Below are 23625 nucleotides of genomic sequence, written 5' to 3' on the forward strand. Positions count from 1 at the left end.
TTTTTTTTTTTTTTTTTTTTTAGTTTTAGTCAGAGATGATGGAAAATACCTATTCCATGTTATGTCTAAGATGTTTGATATTCAGACAGATAGTGAGGTGACGCTCAACTGCCTAGGGTAATAACAACATTAAGCTTCTCTTCTGGAGGCTTAATAATGTAAGTTTGCAGACCAAAAATTAGAGAAAAAGAAGGACTACAAGGACCCTTTAGATAAGTAACATCTTAGAATTTGGGGCCTATACCCAAAATTTATTGAACTCTGATTATTAGCTTTGGGGTTTGCCCAATCTCTGTGATGTTAGGATGAATTATTCACTCATAACCAATGGGCAGGCCCCAAATATAACTTTGTGTACTAGATGTGTTTGTGGAATAATTTTATGTACATATTTGCCCTTTTCTCTGAGGAAACATTATATTTGGAAGTTTGTTTGCTCTATTTTTATAATGTATTAGTTAAGTCTCTCCCCAAGGGCTTTTAATGAGACACTGCTTTTTCTATTAATGATGTAGGTTTCCGTGGATGCTGCACATGGTTACAGCCCCCGAGCCATCGACATGAGCAATGTGACACTATCTAGGGACTTACATGTAAGTCCTATTTTAAAAATACTCTCAAATGTTATGTTTTAAAAGCACACTGTAACACTTCCCTACTTGAGTTTTGTAGCATGAATTGCTTAAATATGGAGATCATATATGGGTTCCTGGAGTTTACAGTTATTATGTACCCTAAGTTTTTAGGCTCCAAAGTTGATATAGGTAACCCCACTTCTGAATTGTTGCACTTGCCAAGATTTCAGTTACTCATGCTTGACTGTGGTCTGAAACATTAAGTGAAAATTTCAAAAATAAGCAAGTCATGAATTATGAATTGTGGCCCATCCTAAGTTCTGGGATGACCACCTGCTGTCCTGCTCTGGCCTGCCCTGGGTGTGAATCAGCCTTTTGTCTACTGTGTGCAAGCTCCGTACACCATCTGCGCATGCTCATTTAGTAGCTGTTCGGGTGATCAGCTCAACTGCTGCTGGTGGCGTTGCTTGTATCCAAGTAACCTTTCATCCCCAGCACAGGAGAAGAGACATAAGGGAGCGGCCAGGGGGTGAAATAGAGAAGGACAGGTTAGCTGTTACTGTGTGGTCGGGCTGCGGGCAAATGGGAAAAAGGACACATGGAGGATTCAGTAGTTATAGAGATTTCGCAGCTCCGCTGGGATGTGTCTCCCAGAAGAAGGTGGACTGTGCACCTTATTCTAGGATCTTTCCTCCATAAACAGGTTTTCCTTAAAGAAAATATCCATTTAGAAACACATAACAATCATCTGTGGGACACTAAGTTAAAAATAATGCTCTGCACAAAGATCACTGTACGTGCTCCTTGAAGAGTGCATGTGTTAGGTGTTTACCCAGAGAAATAGGCTGCAGTAGGGGCCGGCATGATAGGTCAGCAGATTAAAGTGCCTTTTTAGGCAGATGCAGGGACCGGGGTTCAGTCCCCAGTGTGCCATGCCGGCCCCACCCCTGGAGCATGCTGCAACAGCAACTGAGACTGGGCATGGTGGCACATGCCTATAGTCCCAGTGCTTAGAAGGCTAAAAGCAGGAGGATCACTATGAGTCCAGTCTGTGTAGCGAGACCTTGTAGACCCTCTACTAAATACATTTAAAAAAAACAAAAACAAGAAAAGAAAGAAATAGGGTGCATTTTGCTTCTACTCCACAGTCTTATTTTCCTCTGTCACTAAGAAGCCTACTTTGCAACAAATGGCTGATTTGGATGAAAGAAAATTTTGATTCCCTTATCCTGAGTTATGAAAGTGTAAGGGCAGGGGAGATAGCTCAATAGAATAAGTGCTTGCCTGACAAGCGCAAGGGCCTGAGTTCAATCCCCTATTCCACCAAAAAAAAAAAAAAAAAAAGAGAGAGATATGAAAGATGAAAGTATAAATGTTAATTTTAGGTACTGTCTAATTGTTTGCTTTTCCCTTTGATATGAGCAACACCTACAGAAAAACTAAAGGAATGTATTAAGATGATAGTGAATATGAATATGAAAAATGAGAAGAATATTAGAGATAATCTTATCAAAATTCATAAGGTCACAGAGGATCATGTGGCTTGTCCTGAGTCTGCTTCCTGGTTTGGAGAGTGTTTTGGAATCCAAATCTTTATCTATCTACTGTCCTTTGTTTTCAATGTTTAATAAGGTTCAGATAATATTTTCAACTATTGCAAGTCAAAGTAATCACTTGTAAGTGAGTTTATTTTGTGTTAAAGTCCATTGCTATTTTAAATTTTTAATACCGAATGAAGAAAACATGTGTTTGAGCCAGGGAGATGGCTCCGTGGAATAAGCGCTTCCCTGGCAAGCACAAGGGCCTGAGTTCAATCTCCAGTTCCACCAAAAAAAAAAAAAAAAAAAGAAAGGAAAAAAAAAAAGAAAACACATGTTCAAACATTATGTATAAGAGTAGCTATTCTTACCAAAACATACGTTGTTTATTTACTGTGCAATTTCACGAATTATTACAATTCTATGAACTTCAAAATGCCAAGTATCACAGTTGTGTTTGATTATCTTTTAAGTACACTTTAGCACTACTACTTGGATATTTCAAGTTGCATATTAGAAAGCAGAGTTAAATTTTTTCAATCACTGAAGTTGAAGCTGGCATGTAAATATTTGACTCATTTCAGGCTATGGCAGAAATGATGGCTGAAAACTACCATAACATATGGGCAAAGAAAAAGAAATTGGAGTTGGAGTCCAAAGGTAATATTTTCTAAAGATCTTTATTAAAATCAATCAGGGTCTAACTACAGAAGTGAGTAGTATGGATGAGCTAATTGTTCATTTTAACACAAAGGCTCATTATGCCTTCATTTTATTAGAATGTTTAAAATGTACCTATACTTGATTAAAGGGGGAAATTCTGTAATTTCCTGACTTCTAGCATAATTGCCTTGTTTAGCACTTTCTTTTAGCCGTTTTAGCAAACAGATATCTGCATTATAATATATGGAAGTATCAGATAACACTTAAACTTTCCCCTGACTCTCACCTTCAGATTAAAAGTTTCTCAATTCTTGTATTTCCCGTCTTAGCCTATTTCTTTTTCTCAGCATCTTTTATCTGGTTATATCACAGTCTCTTACGTACTTGTGGTTACTCTTTTTTTCCTTTTTTAAAGGATTAACATGACCTAATATCTTTAGTTTGTGAGATATTTTCTTGACTATTTGAGTACTTTCTTCAGTTCAATGCATCCTACACTGATGAGCTCTTTCATTGTTACATAGTATTAATGTGTGTGTGTGTGTGTGTGTGTGTGTGTGTAAGAGACACTAAAGCCTAAAGGAATCAGTAGCAAATATGCAGTTCCTTTTCAGTCACTCTGATCTCTTTTTATCATCCTTGCAATCATTTGCAGAAGAGGAATTTGCTTTAGAAAAATCTAGAGAAAAATCCCTGTTTTGCTTGTTCTGGTCACCTGAGCTTTAGGATTCTCTCAGTTCGCTGGCAGAATCTGAGAAGGTTTGGGACATATCAGCTACCCCAAGGCTAATGTGCATCATTAATAGAAAGAATAAGTGCCCCTAAAGTGGTTGCTCTTTTTTCCCTTTCCCTTTTTCCTTATAATACTTTGCCCCCAAGTGTTATAAGTACTTTCACTTCAGTGAAAAGTGGTTAAGAGCTAACATTTCTTCTATTCACCTTTCCACACCATGCCTTCAAGTATTTTGTGCTGTGTTAATCTGTCATGCAGCCAGAGACAGCTGTAGGGTGAAACTTTCTTTACTTTTTTGTATGAATGGGTTTGCAAGCCAGAGCTACTGTGTTCGGGGCAGCATCCTAGTAAATACTGTGTATTCATTTAGCACCATCTAGCTAGTTCCCCCCACACAGAAAACTTCACCCCTACTTTAAGTGGGAAGATGAAGGTCGGAGGAGCAAGGTGAATTCCCCACAGTCCCTAGGCACATCAGAGGTCTGCTAGCTGGCTTGAAAGAATGTATCTAACTGCCTGGTTCAGGGGGGTCTCATACAGTGAAAAGAACGTCACAGTCAGAGGTACTTTATGTTCTTAGGATTTTCAAATTATAGATTTTTATTGTATTTCACTCACTGCTGCTCTTTCTACCCCCCCCCCAGCATAACTCCTTGATTTCTGACTCTAGAATCATTGGATTATAGATGAGGTTGCAGAGTTAATATAATTCTCTAGAGCTAAATGAAGTGATAAAGCTCAAAATAGGTGATTATTGATTAGAGTTATTATGTTAGATGATCGTTGAAATTTTCTCATCAAATAGCTTGTTTAATTATGTCAATGATTACAGAAGTCAGTTTGATTCCCAGTGCATCTAGTAATATCTTCTGTATCCTCCTGATGTTTACAGAATGCCTGTTGGTGCTGTCCTCTGGCAATTGTAATATGCATGATACTATTAATACTATACTAGGAATAAATGTGGCTCCTTTGGGGGCATAGTGTTTGGTTGTACTGATTTGTCTCCTTGAGTTTCTGTTAGTTAAGCATTACCTAAGGTCCAGAAAATTCCATGGGTGGCTGTGTGCCTGTAGGTGGCGCTCTTAGGTAGAGTCAGCCCTCAGGAAATCAGAGCAGTTTCTTTGCAGTTTTGCTGGTTGTTTGTCTAGCAAGGCATATTCAACGTTCATAATTGGTCTAGTAGCTTCAGCTAAGCTACTTGGAAAACTGATAGACTTTAGTTTATCATTTTTTAATATTTATTTTTCTTTTTCTTTCTCAAACTCCCTTAGCAGTCATATTTCAAGGTAATTCAGCATCCCATACAGTATATATTATTCTATAAGTTTTATAAATCTAAAATTTAAACATATCACACTCTTCAGCTTGCCACTACTTTAATAGCATTCTCTGTGTCAGATGATATGTGAAAATAGCAGTATGTTTAAAAACATTTAAAACACTTAGATTTAAGCATTTATATTTATGCTTTTCTCCTCATTCATTTTAAAACTTTACTTTGTAATATTTTAATCTAAAACAATAGAATGTTTATTATTTCTCAGCAGAATAACTATGCTAGAAATTTAGAATCTTACTAGTGATTATTTGCCAAAATGTTTAAATCAGCCAAATATTAGGTACTAAAGAGTGATCCAGTTTTAATTTAGTAAATCTTATGGCTTTGTGTATTTATATAAAAATATGCTATTAGGTACTGTAAGATCTGGGAGATGTAATAAAAAATTTTTCTTTGCAGTGTTTCTTTGTCTTCACTGTACAGAGTTGGAAATGAAATGTCATCTCTGAAACCTACCTTAGAGTTTTGTTGGCTATAGCAACAAAACTGTTGTATGTTGTATGTTGTTTCCTACCCAACACAAAGACAGGCTCTTAAACACAACAGTGTGTTCTTTACCTCAGTCACCAGACCTAGCTCTTTCCAAAGTCGAAATCACCACAAAAAGTAAAAGACATTGAAGCAGCCAGAACAGCACAGCTATAGGTACTTATGAAAGAGGACCTCCAGAACTTCTTCAGAAAGTGGCAAGAATGATGGGATACATCTATTTAAAGTAGCTAGAACATTTTGAGGTGGACTAATTGCAGTGTGCCTTTTATTTCATTATATTTTTTAATTAGAACATTAACTGAACATATTTCATAGATTCATGTTTTAAATACCTATTAGAAAAATGTGTGAGTGGTCTTTCTTTGAATAGGTTTTCTGAATTAATTGAAGCACTAAAGGCATTAGAGGGAGGCAAGTCAAGTATGAGTCTTATATGCTCGGTGTACTATTAAAATCATCAGAAGTTCTGCTGTGGGGTCCTTTCATCTCTGTGCTGTGGCTCATCTCAGATGATGTGGCTTTCCTATCTCAATGTTCTCTGAGGTGGTGGAAATCATCCCCTGCTGGTGCCCTATGACACACTGACAGCCAAAGAGAAAGCCAAGGACAGGGAAAAGGCACAGGACATCCTCAAGTTCCTACAGATAAATGGATATGCAGTGTCCAGGTAGGTTTACGTAGCTCCATGTTCTTTTCATAGGACTCAATATTTAAATACTCCCTCCAATTGGAAGCTTAAAATGAACTCAGCAGTTTCAGCCTTGGAACAGTTATTTAGCATATTAAGGATTCACCCATGTTGTAATCATACTTAATATAAGTTTGTCACATAACTGAGTCCCTGTTTCTACTTATATTAAGTTACTATCCATCACTTAGGCAGAATTACTAGGCAAAATATTACAACCTATTTTCACAAAGACAGTGTGTTATTGTATAATAATTGAGTTATTCACTATAGTTTTTTATATGAGATACAAAGTATTCCTTGTGAATTAAATGTCCTTTGCCTTGAAGGGCAGGATTATTGGATCATACCCAAAACATGTGTACAGATGTTGTACATAAAATTTTACCTTCTAAGAAATGGTGTGAACATTGGTTTCCATATTCTTTTTCTCTGTTCAAGAGGGTTCAAGGACCTGGAGCTGGACACGCCTTCCATTGAGAAGCGATTTGCATACAGTTTTCTCCAGCAGCTCATCCGCTATGTGGATGAAGCCCATCAGCACATCCTGGAGTTTGGTGAGTATTTATTTGGGCCCTATTACATGGGGCCTGCACTCTGTACTTCTTAATGCTTTTAGGAAAGAGAGCAGCACAGATTAAGGGCCTGTTTCCTGGTGCTGTGGAAATATTTTTGTCCTTCCTAGTAATGAGTCTAAAGGCCAAGAGACAAATGGGTTATTTGTGAGGCATGGCCTTTTTATTTTATTTTACTTTGGAAGGACATTAGCATTTTAGGGTAGAACAAAATTATGAAATTAATCTCTCTACCCAGAGAAAAGAACCCTGAAACTCAACAGATGCTCAGAATGTCTAAACATTGTAAGGCCTTGAGAGGAGCTCTTGCAAGGGCGTCCATGTTCAGCAGAGTAGCTGTGGGCAGAATTCTTTTTTTTTTTTTTTCAGAATTCTTACTGTGTTCTTAGGGCACCAGGAAAGGCCTCCTTCCCATCTGGCCAGTGCCATCTTGGCATCCTGAACTCATGACTTTCCATCTTAAGTTTAGAACAGAGAAGTGACTGCTATAACTACTCTGTATTTTAACAAGAGAACATTCTTAAAGTTCTCACCACGAAACAAAACAAACAAAAACCGAAACAAGTACCCATCAGACTTTTACCAGTGTCAAAAGATTCTAGGACTAGGGCAAATCATTATGTGTTAAGGTAAATAAGTCTTTCCAGATGCAAAAAGGTGCAGAACATTTGTGTTTTTAATGCAAACAAAATTAATAAATGATGAATTGAAATGAGTATGCTAAGTGAGTCATTAAAGAGATAGAGAAAAAGCAGAGCAGAGGAAAGGCAGCCTTTCTTCACTCTGTGATGCCCTGATCTATTTCATTGAGCTTAGTGACCAAAGTGGCAATCACTGGCCCTCCTGTCTGATCACCTGCCAGCCCCTGAGTGGTCATAAATCTAAGCAATGAGTTTGTCCCTTTCAGAAAATAGTGACATTTCTGGTGGCACCCTTATGCCTTTCTTTTCTCTCTCAAGGTTTTGTTTTTTTGTTTTTTTTTTGGAACTGGGGATTGAACTTAGGCCCTTGCACTTGTCAGGGAAGCTCTTATTCTACTGAACCATCTCCCTGGCCCAAGGTTTTGTTTCTAATGCTCATTTCTTCTGTCATTCAGCACCTTTCCTCTGGGCCAGCACCCTTAATCCCTTCACTGCTGTTTTGCTTATGGTTTAAGTTTATGTCTCACTCAGCTCCACATTAAGTTTTGCAGAAATTCCAGCCCTGATATTTCTTGCTCCAGGTCTCCTGTATCATAAATGTGATTAAGGATTTTGAAGTTTAGCATCATTTTCTTTTCTTTTTTTTTTAAAAAAAGGTATTTAATACAGGGTCTACAGGGTCTCACTACAAAATTGAACTTGTAGTGTCCATACCCAGTCTCAATCACCATCTCAGTGTACCTCAGGGGTATGCCATCAACAGGCCCTGGGATCAAACCCCCGGCCCCTGTGTCTGCCTAAGAAGGCATTTTAATCCACTGAGGTATCTGGCCAGCCCAGCATCATTTTCATAAACCATTGTTCTTTTTTCCAGCCTGCAAATTTTGCAATCCAAATACTAAATATTTTCTGTTTTCTCAATCATCTAACTATGCAAACTAATTTAGGACACATAATCTCTCTGTAACACATATAAACTAATTTTTAGAAATAGCCTAACAAACAGTCATATTAGTCTATCTTAATGACAGCTAAGTTTTTTTTTTTTTTTTTTGTGGAACTGGGGATTGAACTCAGGCCCTTGCGCTTGCCTGGGAAATGCTTATTCCATTGAGCCATCTCCCCGGCCCCAGTCTAAATTAATGAAACTCAACTGAAAAAGAAAAAATAGTTGGTGGTGAAGTTTTGACATTTTAATACTCAAAGTTAAGTATTGAAATTTCTGATCTCCATTTAAAAGGATGTGATAATAGAAATTCACTCCAAGATCCAGTTTTTTTTTTTTTTTTTTTAGGCAGGAGACACAAGAAAGGAAATAAAGAATAATTATTTGGAGAAGGGCATAGGAAAATTATTATTTTTGCCTTCACATGGAGAGTAGTGAACCCATATTTGAAGGGTAGTGATTTGTTTAGATATTACTTACTTTTCATTCATATTTCTGAATAAACTACCAAGCACTGTGTGAACAGGAAGTGGTAAGAATCTTGGTTCAAGATAAATTCATCTGCTTGGAACATTTCATTCTTTCCACAGAGCAGAGAGTCTTATAAACACAATGCTGAGGAAAAGTAGGCTACAAAGATTGAGCCCAGCAAGACAACATTCTTTATAGTTTATGATTTTGCGCATACCTTTTTCAACTCTCTGTGACAGCAAATTGTGGGAATCTGTTAGAGGAACAGGGGCAGCGAGGCCTGTCAGTGCCCTCATTGTTACTACAAACGAAGCTGCTGTTTGCCTTTTTGACTTCAGTGACTTACAGAGTAACTTTAATTTACTTATTCTTAGCTCTCACCTCATTGTAATAGCAAGAACATGCTATGCCTCCTTCTGAAATTTTACTGTATTTTCTCCACTTCCTTTGCTCATAAGCATTTTATTAAAATTATAATGAAAATATATTTATTTAATTAATTGAAATATTGGTAGAGTTGTACAGAAAACTCTATTTTGACATATTTTATATAAGAACCACCTCTAGAAGGAACTATTTTTCTTATTGTCCTCAAGAGAAATTTAATGCCAAGGTGATACAAAACTGGTATGTGCAAGTGATAAAAATTATCACTTTGTTTTTCTTATGTGTGGCAAGAACATTGTTCTGATATTATGAAATAGTACCTGTTTTCCTAAAAATTATCTTGAATTTATGTCTAAGATTTAAAAAAATAACACTTTGTCATTTCTAATTGCAAAAATAAGTTCAGTTAGATTCTTACAAGATCTTATATCCAATTATGAACTTTCAGTTCTCTGTGAAGCACTGTGATTGTTACCGTTTATTTTCCCCTTCTGTACACATGAACCTTTCCTGTGTGCATAAAGGAGGTAGGAAGGCCATCTTCTAAGCTAAATGTATTAGGTCAGCCAATTCTTAAACTGGAATTGTTTTAAAAACCCATGGATAATATGTGGTTTTGCTTCACTTTTGGAAATCTTCTTTTGACATAGGTCAGAGCTCCTTTATTCTTTTGTAGAATGATAATTTTGCAGCCTCCTCTTACAGTTACTGTTGCTCATTGCAGGTCCCAGTTCCTATATTTTTTCAGTTGTATATTAAAATCAGAAACCTTTACTTTCAGTCACAACTTTATAAGAGACCAGGGTTTAAGCCTAACCAATTGTGTGCATTTAGGTTGTAGTTACTTTTCTTACCGTGTGAGTGCTGCTTCTCTAAGGCTGCTGAAAATGTACAGTTTAGACTTTCTTCCCCCTTACTTGCCAATAGCATGTGTAGGCTACAGAAAAACATATTTGTGCTCATAGACATAAATGTGGGCTATCAGCAATAGCATTTTTATTTAGATTTGCATATTTAAAAAATCTTTTCAATTGCAATATTATATTTATTCTTTATATTTGTGGCTGACTTTTAAAATTTCCTATGTAGTAGGATAATATATTTAGCATTACATCCTAAACTTGGCGTTTTGGGTGAATATCTTGTATTTAAAGCAAAATATGTATCTAAAACCTCTTCATGTCTACAGATGGTGGCAGCAGAAGCAAAGGAGAACATTTCCCTTATGAACAAGAAATCAAGTTCTTTGCCAAAGTATAGTATCCAATCCATCTTCTTTCTGTTTCAATATGTGTGTTTGCAAAATATACTCGTTCGATCATTGCTTCTTTTCAGAATGTACTTGTCTCTAAATGTGACTTTCACTACAGGTCCATATTCTGTGGCACAAAGACAACAGCATGAATCAAATAGAGTGAATTTCCTGCCAGGATATTTGGTCACACTTCGAACTTGATCAGCCTTCCCTAGCCCAGACCTCAAACAACTTAGTGATAGTGAAGTCTAAATCAAATTTCTACTTGTTTTTTAATTTCTCTTATGACACAGAGAAAAAGTATAGATTAACACTTGGATATTGGCATGATTTACCAGTCTTATTTGAGCCTTTCTTCTCTGAGGAGGGAAAGCACTAGCTAATTCATAAATTGCTGTAACTCTAGAACATTTACTGTAGAATCTGTGTGGTTGAACGGTAGTCCTTTTCATTTTACAGATGAGAAAACTGAGACTTAAAGAGAATAACTGTTCATATACAAAGTATATTCCATTGCCCATTCCATTTAATAAGGATCTAGCAAGGATTTGCCATACTATTGTGATATTTATCACTTCCTTTCAGCCAACAAGGGAGGAGCCGATGAGTTGGATGTCTCCACACTGGGCTCATGCACATCCTTGCTACTTCCTATGGCCTGGTCTGCTTCAGGCAGTGGCTTGTGGCCTGAGGATTGCCATGCAACCAAATATGAAGCTCTTTCCAAGCATTCCTGTCCATACTATCTTGTAGTGACCCAAGAACCTAATTTTACAGTCAACTTTCTTTCAAAGTACTTGCATTTGACTGTTATTACAGGTAATTCACTATAAAAGCAACATTTGTATATTTTAAAATGGAGTGCTTTTTGGTTAATATTTAGCTTTTATTGTTTTTTCACAATTTTACCTTTCATATGAAGAAACTTTGTCTTTTCTAATTCAGCAGAACACTCAGAGTCTGTTCCAACATGCAAAGATATGCTTCATCCTGGGGTGGACAATGTTGACAGATGGATAGATAAGTCAATTTTTAGTCCCTATTAGATTGTAATCTCCCTAGATAGCAAATTATCAGAATATTGTATTCATTGCCTCTGCAATACCTTTAAAGTACATTCTTGTTTTTTCCACCTTTTTAAAAAATACATCATATAGCTTAATTTCCAGTATGCCTATATTTAATTCATTCACCATATTTATTGAACACTTTTTATGTGCCAACCATTGAATTCAGGCAGCATCACAGCTTTCTTGGAAGAAAGATAAAACTTACATATTCTTCATTCTCTAAAACTGTGCTACGTCACATGGTAGAAAAAAAATTTTGTGTTAGACAGAATTGAGTTCTAATACCAGTAAGCCTGTCACTAATTTTTTATTCATTGAAAATATATTTATCTAATGATTACTATATGCTTAGTATATCCCTACACATTAACATGGCCTGGTAAACCACACAGGACAGCAGTTCTCGAGGCCAAGAATGAACCTTGGTGGGAAACAAACCAAAAATGAATCTTGCTCTCTTACAGCTCATAGGCTTTTGGGAAGAGAAACTTTAACCAAAAATCACATATATAAAATGTAAGACTGGCAAATATGTTAGAAGAGCAGAGGATATAGGATTTTTGCTAGTTGAGGAGGCCTGCAGAGGCTCATTGGGTGGAGTTCTCAGCTGAGAGCTGCAAGAGGGGTGCAGTAGTTTTTGGAGAGTAGGAAGATCTTTGTAGAGAGAGGGAATTCCATGTGGAAGCACACACAGTGGGAGTGCTCAGAGCAAGGAGAAGTTGGCCTGAAGCAGCAAGATTAATTGTGCAGAAAGAGGACAGTGGAGCCAGTGTTGTGGCACATGGTTATAATTGCAGCTCTTGGGAGGCCCAGGCAGGAGGACCATTATGAGTTTGAGGCCTGCCTGGGTTGCATAGTGAGTTGAAGTCTAGCCTAAACTACATAGTAAGACCTAGCCTAAAACAAAAAGAAGAAGAAAATAAAGAAAGAAAGATATGGGATGTTGGCTTTGAAAAAGCCGGCTCAGAAGAACGTTGCTTAGGCAGTCAGGCACTGTGTGACTTTAAGCCTCTTGCTCTCTATCTCCACGTAGTACCTGTAAAGTAAGGACAGCAGCTCCCACATCCAGTTACCAGGACAATTAGTACAACACTGTACCCCTTTAGTCCTGACAGTTAGTACTCAGTGTATGGTGATCATGAATTACTATGGAGCCTGTTATGCAATGAACACTATTGTGTAAAAATATAGAGAAAAAAAATCTCATTTGGAGAACAATTTCAAGCTGTTGAATATCTGCTCCATTCCCTGTGGTCACTTCCTGCCACATCCAACTCTCCCTCCTCCACACTGTTCACACACACAGGACGTGGAGCCCACAGAGAGGAGAGAGAGAGGCACGCTCTGCTAAGACCTAGATCCGGGGCCTGTGGCACGTGAACAGAACTCTGACTGCTCTGAGCCTTTGCTCTTGTCCACCCCCAGCAAGAGGCCACTCTGTAGCTCTCTTTTCTTTTCCTTTCTTTCAGGTTGTTCTTCCTTTAATTGATCAGTATTTCAAAAACCATCGTTTATACTTCTTATCTGCAGCAAGCAGACCACTCTGCTCTGGAGGACATGCGTCAAACAAAGAGAAAGAGATGGTGACTAGGTAAAGAGCCATGCCGTATGGCTTTGTGTGGGTTCTGTGTGTGTGCACTTGGGGCAGACAGCTGCAGTGGGGCCAGGAGCAGAGTCCCCTCCCCTTGTCTCTAGTCTCTGGCCTGTGACATCCAGTGCTGCTTTAGAGGAGTTTTTGTAACTTAAGATATGTGTTCTAGATGCTATATTTCTTTATTCCTTGCTGCTAACTGCATTGCTGAGAAGGAGAAGTGAAAAGGTATGAAGTAGACTCCACAGGTGGCAGGCCAGGGAGACGTCACCAGTGTTAGTCTCTGAAACACGACGCTGTTGATTTCTTTAACATTTGTGGAAGCTAATACTGTAATTTTGTCAGCTTTTTTTTTTATGAAGACAAAGTCCTACTTATACACATGTTAATGACACAAAAATTTAAGGACAGATCTTGAAAAGTATTGAAATAAAAAAGTATTTTCTAAACATTTCCCCTCATGGCACCCAAGCTAGTACCTTAGAAATGCCCTCTCATTTGTGCTTAAACTTAAGTACTCTTTTTAATTTTATGTTTTTCAAATACTGTTGAGGATTTACAATCTGTTTCCTTAAAGCTCTGCTGGCACTTAAGACACAGGGAATAGATTACTTGGCATGTGTACCTATATATTATTACATTGCTCAAAATCCATACCAGACTTTGAAGAATGCATTTGAAAGGAATGCAATTTCTATCAAAGGGAGCAAAAGTATATAAATCAGAACACTAGAGCAGCTGCAGGAAATACTTGGTGGTTTAATTCTGTGCTGGGTGGCAGTGCTGTGTCCACCTGCAGGTGAGGGTGACAAGACATTAAAAAGTCCATCAGTTGAGGATATAAAATAAATAGCATCCCTGGATTATTTAACGTGGGAAGGAGCAACCAAGAGGTAATTTTCTCCTCACTTCTTTAATTTGATATCTATTTCACCAGCTGGTCACAAGCCACTCATGTGATGCAGAGTGGCTGCACCACTAGAAAAGTCCTCACACCTTCTCCAGTAATACTTTTTCTATGAAGCTGATAAAATGAATGGTAGTGATAGCAGTACATGCAATTCATCACAGTCGCACACTTTGTTTCCACCAAGCTACCATGTAGAGAAGACGAGCACTGTCCCTTTCCTCTCCCTCCTGGCCATGACCTTCTTTCCTTGAAGGGAGAGTGGCTGACCTCAGAAGTTCATGGGCACACTCCTTCCCTCCTCTGGGCCACCGTTGCTGAGAACCATGAGCATAACGAGCAGCTAGGAAACTCGGAGGCACCAAGTTCCTGGTACACATTTCACACACAACCCAGGCTATTGGGAAGTCTTCTACTCTTCCCAGGGACAGTTAGCATTTTTTAATTGAAATTTGGTTCCCAGAGGATATTGTGAATTTGAATGTGACTTGATTAAATCAAGAGAAAATACAATCAGAGAAAAAGTAGAAGAATTGATGCCAATTGTGTTTTCTGCTCTTTCACCCATTAGGTGGCAGACTCTCTCTCCAAATGTTCACTGACCACAAGTGTACAGTTATCAAAACATCAAGTTGCAAATATTCAAATTAAAAATACTCAATGAATTATGCACTAACAATTTCACATTATCATCTAGCTTATTTCATGTTTTTATCTTTATTTCTTACTTAATAAGGCTGAAAACGTTGCTGCTCTGTAATAGCCTAGAGTGATACAGTTTTGAGGCCTAAGACTGCCCCGAGATGTGCTTTTTCTATGACACCGTACAAAATGTTTGTAAGGATTTTATCCTCAGTTTTACTTCACATAGTAGAAAGAGGGTAATTAGAGTTTATTTTTCCCATTAACATTCCTAAAAAGGAACATATGCCACTGAAAATTCCAAGACATAGAAATGAGATGCATGAAGAAGTAACATTTCATGATAACGTATTAGTAACAAACAGGAATTTAACTTCAGAAAAATTCATAGATGAATAAATGAATACAGTAATGATGAATAAGTCATAATTTTGTATATGCATGTACAAAATGCTGTGAAGCTGCTAAAATTTGATAGATATAAATATCGAATAATTTAGGACAGTGATCATGGGGAAAATAAAATATATGTTCAAATAACATTAGCCCAAATTTGAAAAATACCTAAATTTGTATATATAGAATGCTAGTAACAAACTGAATATTAAAAGTGTTTTCTTCCAGTAGTTTATTAAACAATTTTATTGCTATTTTCAAAGCTTTTAAAGATGTAAATATTTTATGACAATACAGATATTTTAAGTCAACTAGTAGCACCATAAATATAAAAAAAACCCTCAGTAATTGAATACACTGAAATGAAGCCATTGAAATTTATAAATGTCTGATTTCTTATTGTTTGAATTCAATATTATGACATAAGTATATTGAATAGGTAAAAAGAAAAGCAAATAGGTAAAATCTGATAAAATAGGTTAAAAAGGAACTTATGCTACTTGCGATGAATAAAAGGTATGTGTTTAAACGTGCACTACAGTGATAGTTTTAGTCGTAAGTAGTGATTTTTATGGTTCTCATTTAACTTCTCCACAATTAACAATTGATATTTCCATAGCACTAGGAATCAAGCACTGAGCATTACAGTGTCTAATGTTTGTCTGCAGAGTAGATTTGGTCCCTGTCTTCCAGAAAGGCACCTCATGGTACCTAAACATAGGAACCTGAATATAGTCATGATAGAAGAAAATCCAGTGCTTCACTGGGCTTCAAAGTCAAGTCTAACTGTGATGAGTGGTCACAAAGTAGTATAGATTAGAGGCTGAGTGACAGGAATATATTGCAGAAAGTAAGTAACCACATCAAAGTGTCTGGTAATTTAGAGAAAATGTAAGTCATATAGGTTGTAATGGACAGTAACATAATAAGGCATCTCTTTATTTCTTTTAAAATGTTATTTTCAATTAGTTATTTATTGGCACTAAGAAGCCATTGATTGAAACCTTTTAGTTTGGGCCATGATTAGAATGGCTCTTTGGGAAAGACAACATGGCAGCAGAAGTGGGTGGACAGGGAGAGCTGCACATGGCAGGATTTCAGGACTTGAGCAGCAACCCAGGCTGTCACAGCAGAAGTGCCACCCTCCGGGTCATTCAGCAGACACTTCTGAGAGCTTGCCAACTATAACCAGTTGTGCTAGGTCTGGAGAAAACTACCCATGCATAAGAACAAAGTTCCAAGTCCAGTGAAGTAGATTTGCACATGAAGAGCAGACTGCACATGATGTTGTGAGGTGTGTCAGTGGATATGAATACAGAATACCGAGTATAGGAAGAGCTGACAATGCAAAACTGGGTGTGGAAGCCAAGGAGTTGACCATGGTGCTGAAGTTTTAGCTCTAGGCAGTTGAAACTCTATTGATGTTGCTCAAGCAAACAGCTGATTTCACAGAGCTACTTTCCAGAATAGGTTAAATTGAATAGTTGTTCATTGAAGTATAAGGAGGACATTCAGCTGGAAATATTCAGCAGATGATTGGAAATATGCCTTTGGGTCTTGTGGAAAGATAAGGGCAAAAAATGACATATTTAGGGATTATCTATGTATTTTCTTCAGTAAAAGAGACTGAAGGAGGCTGAAGCAAGAAGCAAAAAGGTCTGTTTGCCAACACATAAAGTGCAATTATACTTGGAGGATTTTTTAGGAGAAGATCTTTGAAGAATATGGATTATAATTAGAAAGAAACAGGAAAATATTGGTATAAAACAAATTCTAAGGTGGTAAGAGTTTTGAAGATTTAGGTATTTAATAAAAAGCTATCCAAGAAGTAGAATAAAAATTGGTTATTAGATTTTTCAGGTTGGGAGAATTTGAATTTCAAGGGAGTGTTTCATAATGAAGCAATGACTAGTGCTGAAGAGTGTAGTGTCTTAGAGTTGTACATTGGGAAGAATGTCATTCATGTCAAGAATATTGGAGAAAGGAGGCAACAGTATTATGGGAAATATTGTTAGAGAAAGTATAGGTGATGTTTATAATAATCAAATTTTATAGTCTGTGTAAGAATTCAGCCCTCAAAATGGATGGCACAGGAGAGCAAAAAATATAATTTATTTTTGTGCAGGACATGACTTTCTATATATTTATTTCTCCCTGATGGCAAATACAGTTAATGATCATCAGCGAGGGTTAAGAAGCCACTTTTCTCTGACAGATGCCAAGGCTTTAAATAGAAGTTTATGGAATGAAATGTAGAAAAGTTCTACACAAAACACCCTATATCCGAATTAATTGTTAAACATAATGCTAGCATTATAAATCCAACATCATAAAAAATTCCTAAGAATGTTGTGTTGTATCCCGAGTACTAGAGAGTAATAAATAAAAGATGTTACCACTTAAAATAAATTGGAATGTGGGGATGTGAAATATATATCTATATATTTCTAAATGTGATTCCTCTCTTTAGAAGAAATACTTTGTAGGAGTCAGCACACAGTTATTACCTAGAAAGCTCATTTATATATGGTATTAAGTAATGTACATCAACAATCTTACGTCCTGTCTTCATCTAGTAGATACTTGAATGGGTTATTTTTTAAACATTTGATTGTTATGAAATTTACTAAAGCCTCACCTTTACTCAGACATTTCTGACTGAATATTTTCTTATAAAAACTACACACGCCCTATATTATGAATTTTAATCAATAAATTAATCCACATTGATGCTGAACTAGGTTATGATGGCCCAAACTTACTGTAAGAAAGGTTAGCCTCGCAAAGGAGACCCTCTCTCTGCCCTTCCTTTCCATCTTGCCTTGGATTGATCACCTACATTTGCTTCTCTGGCTGATCTGCAGTGACAATATGGGTACCCTGGGGATTTGCCTGATGTTGAAGAAGGGTTTCCCAAGAGAGCCTACCAGAACAGGGCCAGCAGTGGTCTACCTGTCCTCACTCTTGGGAAAAATGACGCTGGCTGTGAGTGGAAATTTACAAATGGTTCTTCAAGCATAGTGACTAAGAAGCACTGGCCAGGAAAGCCTCTGCTCCTAAATGCTCAGTACTGTGGATGGTATGAGAATAATATTAGTTATCATCCGCAAGATCAAGTGCCAGGGTAGAAAGTGGCCCCTGGGACCAGCAGGGACAAAATGTCTTTCAGTGTGGGTTGGAAGTGGTACACGAGATCTAGGTGTCAAAAAAGCTGCAGCTGAGTCCTAAGGCATAGCTAGGTAGGGTAGGAAGTGATATAACCCGCATGTGAGGAGAGGCAATTCCTGAACCAAAGGGCCTATGGGAGCCTGCCTGCTGGACTGAGGTTTGGTGGAGAGATGTGGCTTTCCAGACTTGCCCAGGTTTGGAGTCTGATCTGACAGGTGGTAGAGTCAGGGCTGTGATGCTGAATGAGGGCTCTGGGAAATTGTTACCAGGATAGCCCATTGCCAGTTGCCAGGAGAGGCTTCCCAGGAATCTGTTCTAGAAGATCTAAGAAATATGCCCAGCTTCTTCATTAGTGTGAAGAATCCTTTAAATGATCACACATGTGGCTTCTGAGTGATGATCCACTGTCCAAATTGTATTTCTATTTCACTGCATCTAAATCTACTGGATATCTGGTTGAATATCTAAGGTCTGTGATCAGGTTTGGAATAAAAAGGCATTTTAAGCAGCAGAACACACTAAAATTTAAAGTAATATTTTGTGCCCAAAGGACCATATTTCTTTTGTTAAGTCATACCCATAACTTAAAAAGAAACAATCTACAAATCCAGTGGTATATTTGGGAGATACAAATATAATTTTTACTTACAGCTTTTCAGAGGTTATGATCTTATGGGGTTCATACAGACTGCTTCTATATTAATTAGCTTTGCTTTCAATTATTTTTGTTTCTTATAATATGTGCTTTTTAACCATGTTTGTTAAAAGATATGCAAAAACTCTTTCTTTAATACCTTTATTCCACATTCTGCTCAGAAAAGTGATTCTTTCTGCGTGACATCATGTTGCTTTTTTCCGGCTCATATATCAGCTGTTTTTTTTTTTTTCTTTTCTTTTTCTTGTTTTCTTCTTTTTTAAAATTTTCCTTGTCTTTTCTACCTTCCCCTCCCCCTTCCCTTTTCTCTTTTGTTTTTCTTTTGTCTTCAGCCTATTCTGCAAACTTGGAGTTCTTGTCAGGCATAGGATTTCACTGTTTGGTAAGGAGACCCTTGGAAAATGATTTGCATGGCTAGCACTCAGTTTTCTTTGCCATTTCGCACTGTGTTGTGTGCTGCAATGTTGCATGAATGCATGTTTGCATGGCTGCATGCATGGTCGTTATAGGCCAAGGCAAGGTCCTTGAGGTTGTTGATAAGCATTATCGATGGTAACATGGGGCTTTTATACCAATCCAAAGAATAATTAAGACTCAAAAAGGCATGAAGAGCAAATGAATGAAAATTGCAAGTTATACCATATTTTGTTTCAGAGGTAAAACCAAAATCAGGCCCTTTGAATTTATTTTTTAATCTCTGCTAGATAAAATAATAAGCTGTTAAAAGTCAGAGTTTTAAGATGCACTTTTTAATACAGATTTGCATGTTTACCACATTCCAAACATGGGAGCTCCGTAATCAAGATGGCAAAAGTGACTTTTCTAGCACCACTCAGCCCAGACTCAGTCTTTCTTTGTGCCCAAGAGTTCATGTAGCTGAAGTTTCTGCTCTGGAGCACCTGCCTTTGGACAGCCAAGCAGGGTGGGTGCTCCTTTTCTGTGGACTTGCCCTGCTGTGGGGTTTAGGAGCCGATACCGGCTAGCAGATCTCCTGTGTTATACTTCTCACATCCAATTTTCTAAACTGCCAGTGAAAATTTGAGCCTTTTGCTCTAATCCATAGGTTTTAAGGTAATGTTGGAAAATTTGACCAATAAAATACATAGTGGTATATTGATAAGAGATGTTATAAGTTCAATTAGATTTGCAAGGAAAATTAAGCTTAAGAAATAATTCATTTATATGACAGCCACATTAAATAAATGGAAGGATACATAAGTACACACATAGACACTCACAGACAAAAAGTATTAAGTTCTTTACAGTTTCTGGGAAATGCTAGCTTCTTGGTATAGCTCCACTAATTGAGTAGTGTTTAGATCCTACTATTTGCAATATTCAATGTTCTTAAATTTGATAATTAAAATATGTATTTCATATAGGTTGCCAGTTTTTACATTATTTAGTTGTTTAAAATAAAAAAAGATAAATATTGCCAAAATAGTTTCTGGGAAAATTACTTAGACAGGATTTTCAGGTACTGTTTCTCCTTCCCAGAATAACAGTGGATTCAGGAATTCAGCACTTATCTTTATAGAGTACTATTTAATTACATATAGTTCTTATGAAGGGGCCTTTTCTACATTTCTGTATTCTTACAAAAATATAATAAAAAGTTTCTGTTGTACCATTTCTAACTTCCTTGTATATTTTTTATGTTATATCTCACTATGCTGAGGATTAAAATCTTAGGAATAAATTGATGAAGTTGTACACACATGTACGTCTGTATAATCATTGTTTGGTCAATCCAGAACCGTTTCAACATCCCAGAAGCCTCCAGTGTGCCATTTTCTAAGGGCAAAAGAACCATCTACAAGGAACTAAATGTAGACTTTCATTACTGTGGACTACTTATATTTGTTCTTGAACTTCTGTTTTTCCTCTTGAATATTTTATCCAAGGGTTTGATAATGAAAAATAAATGGGTTACATCCATGATTTGTCATTCCTTTGGGGAAAATACCTGGACTTTAACATTAATTCCATCTCTTTGTGATCCCAATAGTTCTGCTTAGACGTGTTCTAAATCTTTAAACATTATTGATTTTATTTTTAATAGGAATTTTAATAGAAATTTATGTAACCTACTACATAGTGTTGTATAATTTTACATATTCTTTATATTATTAAATATATCCCTAGTGCTTCATTTTGCTTCAGTATTTGCATTTATGGTAATGTAAACTCCAAGATGCCTTTAACATACTCTAATACGAACATACTCTGAAACAGACTTGCCTCATGGGTAGAATCATTAAGTTTTAAGCATTTAAACCCCACAGTGATAACCTAGCTTAAGCCAGGATAATGCCCTGGAGGGATAGTGGTCTTTGAATCTGAAAAAAAAAAAGATGTAAGTTATGGTTTTATAAATTAACCAGCTGAGTTATTTAGCCAAGGGATTTAAATTGTCTGAGCCTCTTCTCTTCATTTTTATAAACTAAAGTTGCTAATCTTAGAGATACATTGTATATGTCAAATCTGAGATAACGGATATTAAAGTACTTACAGCTTTCACATGTCTGGCATTCTTAATTTGAGTTTTGATTTATTAAATCATATTTTAGATTTTCTATACATCAAATTTTATAACCAAACTTGGCTATATAAAATGCACATATCGTGATATTCTTATAATCTTGCCATTTCCAGGCTGAATCAGAAATACTTTAGGGGCCGGGGAGATAGCTCAGTAGAATAAGTGCTTCCCTGGCAAGCGCAAGGGCCTGAGTTCAATCCCTGGTTCTGGAAAAAAAAAAAAAAAAAAAAAGAAATAGTTTAATTCAGGCATTTACTTTGTATTATACCAGTTATGCCTCTGTTCCATTTCCTTAAAAGAGAATCTAATAGCATATATGCAGTGCTTGGTTCTATATGGTCATTTTCATTGCTTACTTATTTTTTTACCCTACCTTTATGTCATTTGCCTAAATTCTGGTAGGAAATGAATTATCTAAATATTTTTCCTGTACTGTTTTAGTTTAAAAAAAATTCATGCTCTAACCTAGAAATAAATAAGTCAATAAATAGAGAAATAAATTGAGGCAGAATTCAAAGTTGAGATTAACAAAGAAATAATTGGGTTTGGTGATGATGAGCAATGGCAAAGGTATGTAGAAAGACAGAAAAAAAAGTCAGGAATTAGAGACAAGAGTGAGCATCAACATAGACAAAATAAAAATCTTGCTGGTAGTCATACTGATTAGCATTGTCTGATATGTGACGGAATATTTATTCCAAATTGACTGACACATTGTAGGTAGATTTCTGATTTTTATCTGGAGCCAAAAAAATGTTCTGTCATCCAAAGTGGGGATTAGAAAAATTTGGACTTCCGCATTTGTTCGTTTATTGGGTCTACTTTAAAATATTTCTTATAACTGAACCACCTATAGAAGAAATGAAAAGATTTGCACTGCTGTTATATCTCAGCTGTTCTTTTGGAGGATTTTAAGCCATTGCATTTTATATTGTGAATAGGTAAGGCTTATTTTTTGTTTTTTTTAAGAGGAATATGAACTGTATTCCCCACAAGTTTTTGAAGAACAAGCAGACTGTTTTATATGGGGAAAAACAAAGAAAATACCTTCTTGTTTAAATGGAGCTTCCCTGCTTTAATTGTGAAATGCTTGGTAGTGATTGTGAGTTAGTACACATGTGTAGTTGGAAATTTATTTAGGGTGTCAGTAAGACCTACACAGGCTGACAAGCATAAGGATCCCATGTGCTATTTTGGGAGACCTAATGCTGAGAAAAGTAGTGCTGTTTTTGTGCTCACTACTTCCCATTTTTGCTAGCTAGAAAATTTCATTACTAAATTTAAGGCAGTTTAGAGGATTCTCAGGCTCTCCTACTATAGCCTATTTAAACCTTTAGTAAGTTTTAGATGAGGCAGAATGTGATAGCCAAGACCCCACCAGCACCTGGAGTGGTGAGCTGCTGTGCACACATCTGGGCCCCTTGAGGCTTTAGGTTTGCATGTAAGGGTAACTTTAAGTGCATCATTCAGTAAACTTCTGCTGTGTGTCTGCCATGTCTGCCTTCTCTCATGACGTGCAAATCAAGAAATAAAGATTTCCTTCTCTCCACTGCAACATGGAGGCCAATTTATACACCTTCACCTGGACCATTCTAAGACCATAGTGACCATTCTCTCCAAATCTCTTACCGCCTCGCTAAACTGTGTTCTTCACAAGCTTCTCTTCTGCGAACACCAGTCTCTCCTATCACACTCCTCTCTATTCAGTGGTTTCCATTTCTTTAGAATAGACACCAACTGTCTTGCTCTGTCATGTGAGCACAGCGTACTACTGCCTTCTCTCTGGACCACCCCTTCCTCATTCTCCAGTCTTCTTGCTTATGTTGCAGTTTCAGCTTCACTGGCCTCTCTGCAAAGGTTCCTGGTGCATGCCACAGTAAGCACCTGAGGACATCCGCACAAGATGCTCATCCTCAGTTCGCATCCAGAATGGAGAAAATTGCTCATCCTTCAGATTTCAAGATCACTGTTTCTCTCTGGAAATCTTGCCAGGGTCTCCCTGATCAGATTGTTCCTCTTACTTTCATGCCAGTCTCCTGATCCATGGAGCTTTGCTTCGTGTTACTGACAGTGTGCTTATTGGATTAACATGTCTTGCTCCCTGGCAAGATTTTTAGTTTGCTGAGGGTTTGCAGTCTCCCCCTTGGGAATTAGCAGGAAGTGGAGCACAGAGTAGGTGTTTTAAAAATATCTGATGAATGACTGAATGAGCCAACCAGAGCCTGTCTTCTAAAAGCCTCCAGTCTCACAGAAACAGTAGATAAGAAAGCAGATACTGAAGACTGTGAGGTAGTGTAGTGTTGTAAATTTGGAAATTTTCTTGCATTCACCAAGCTTAATTTTTTTTC

The 23625-nt window shown here is 37.0% G+C and overlaps 1 protein-coding gene across 6 annotated transcripts in view; it reads left to right on the plus strand.

The window, feature by feature from the left end:
- The window catches only part of Ryr2 (ryanodine receptor 2), a 681083-nt gene that overhangs the window by 529198 nt on the left and 128260 nt on the right, over positions 1 to 23625 (plus strand). For all 6 annotated transcript variants that reach the window (XM_023700826.1, XM_023700825.1, XM_023700827.1 and 3 more), the window contains exons 57-63: positions 516 to 593; positions 2698 to 2773; positions 5887 to 6010; positions 6473 to 6588; positions 10241 to 10305; positions 12846 to 12967; positions 19068 to 19117. In XM_023700826.1, coding sequence (XP_023556594.1) covers positions 516 to 593; positions 2698 to 2773; positions 5887 to 6010; positions 6473 to 6588; positions 10241 to 10305; positions 12846 to 12967; positions 19068 to 19117 — 631 coding nt within the window. The remainder of the gene's footprint in view (positions 1 to 515; positions 594 to 2697; positions 2774 to 5886; positions 6011 to 6472; positions 6589 to 10240; positions 10306 to 12845; positions 12968 to 19067; positions 19118 to 23625) is intronic.

Source organism: Octodon degus, unplaced genomic scaffold, assembly GCF_000260255.1.
Source record: "Octodon degus isolate 3935 unplaced genomic scaffold, OctDeg1.0 scaffold00127, whole genome shotgun sequence".
NCBI lineage: Eukaryota > Metazoa > Chordata > Mammalia > Rodentia > Octodontidae > Octodon > Octodon degus.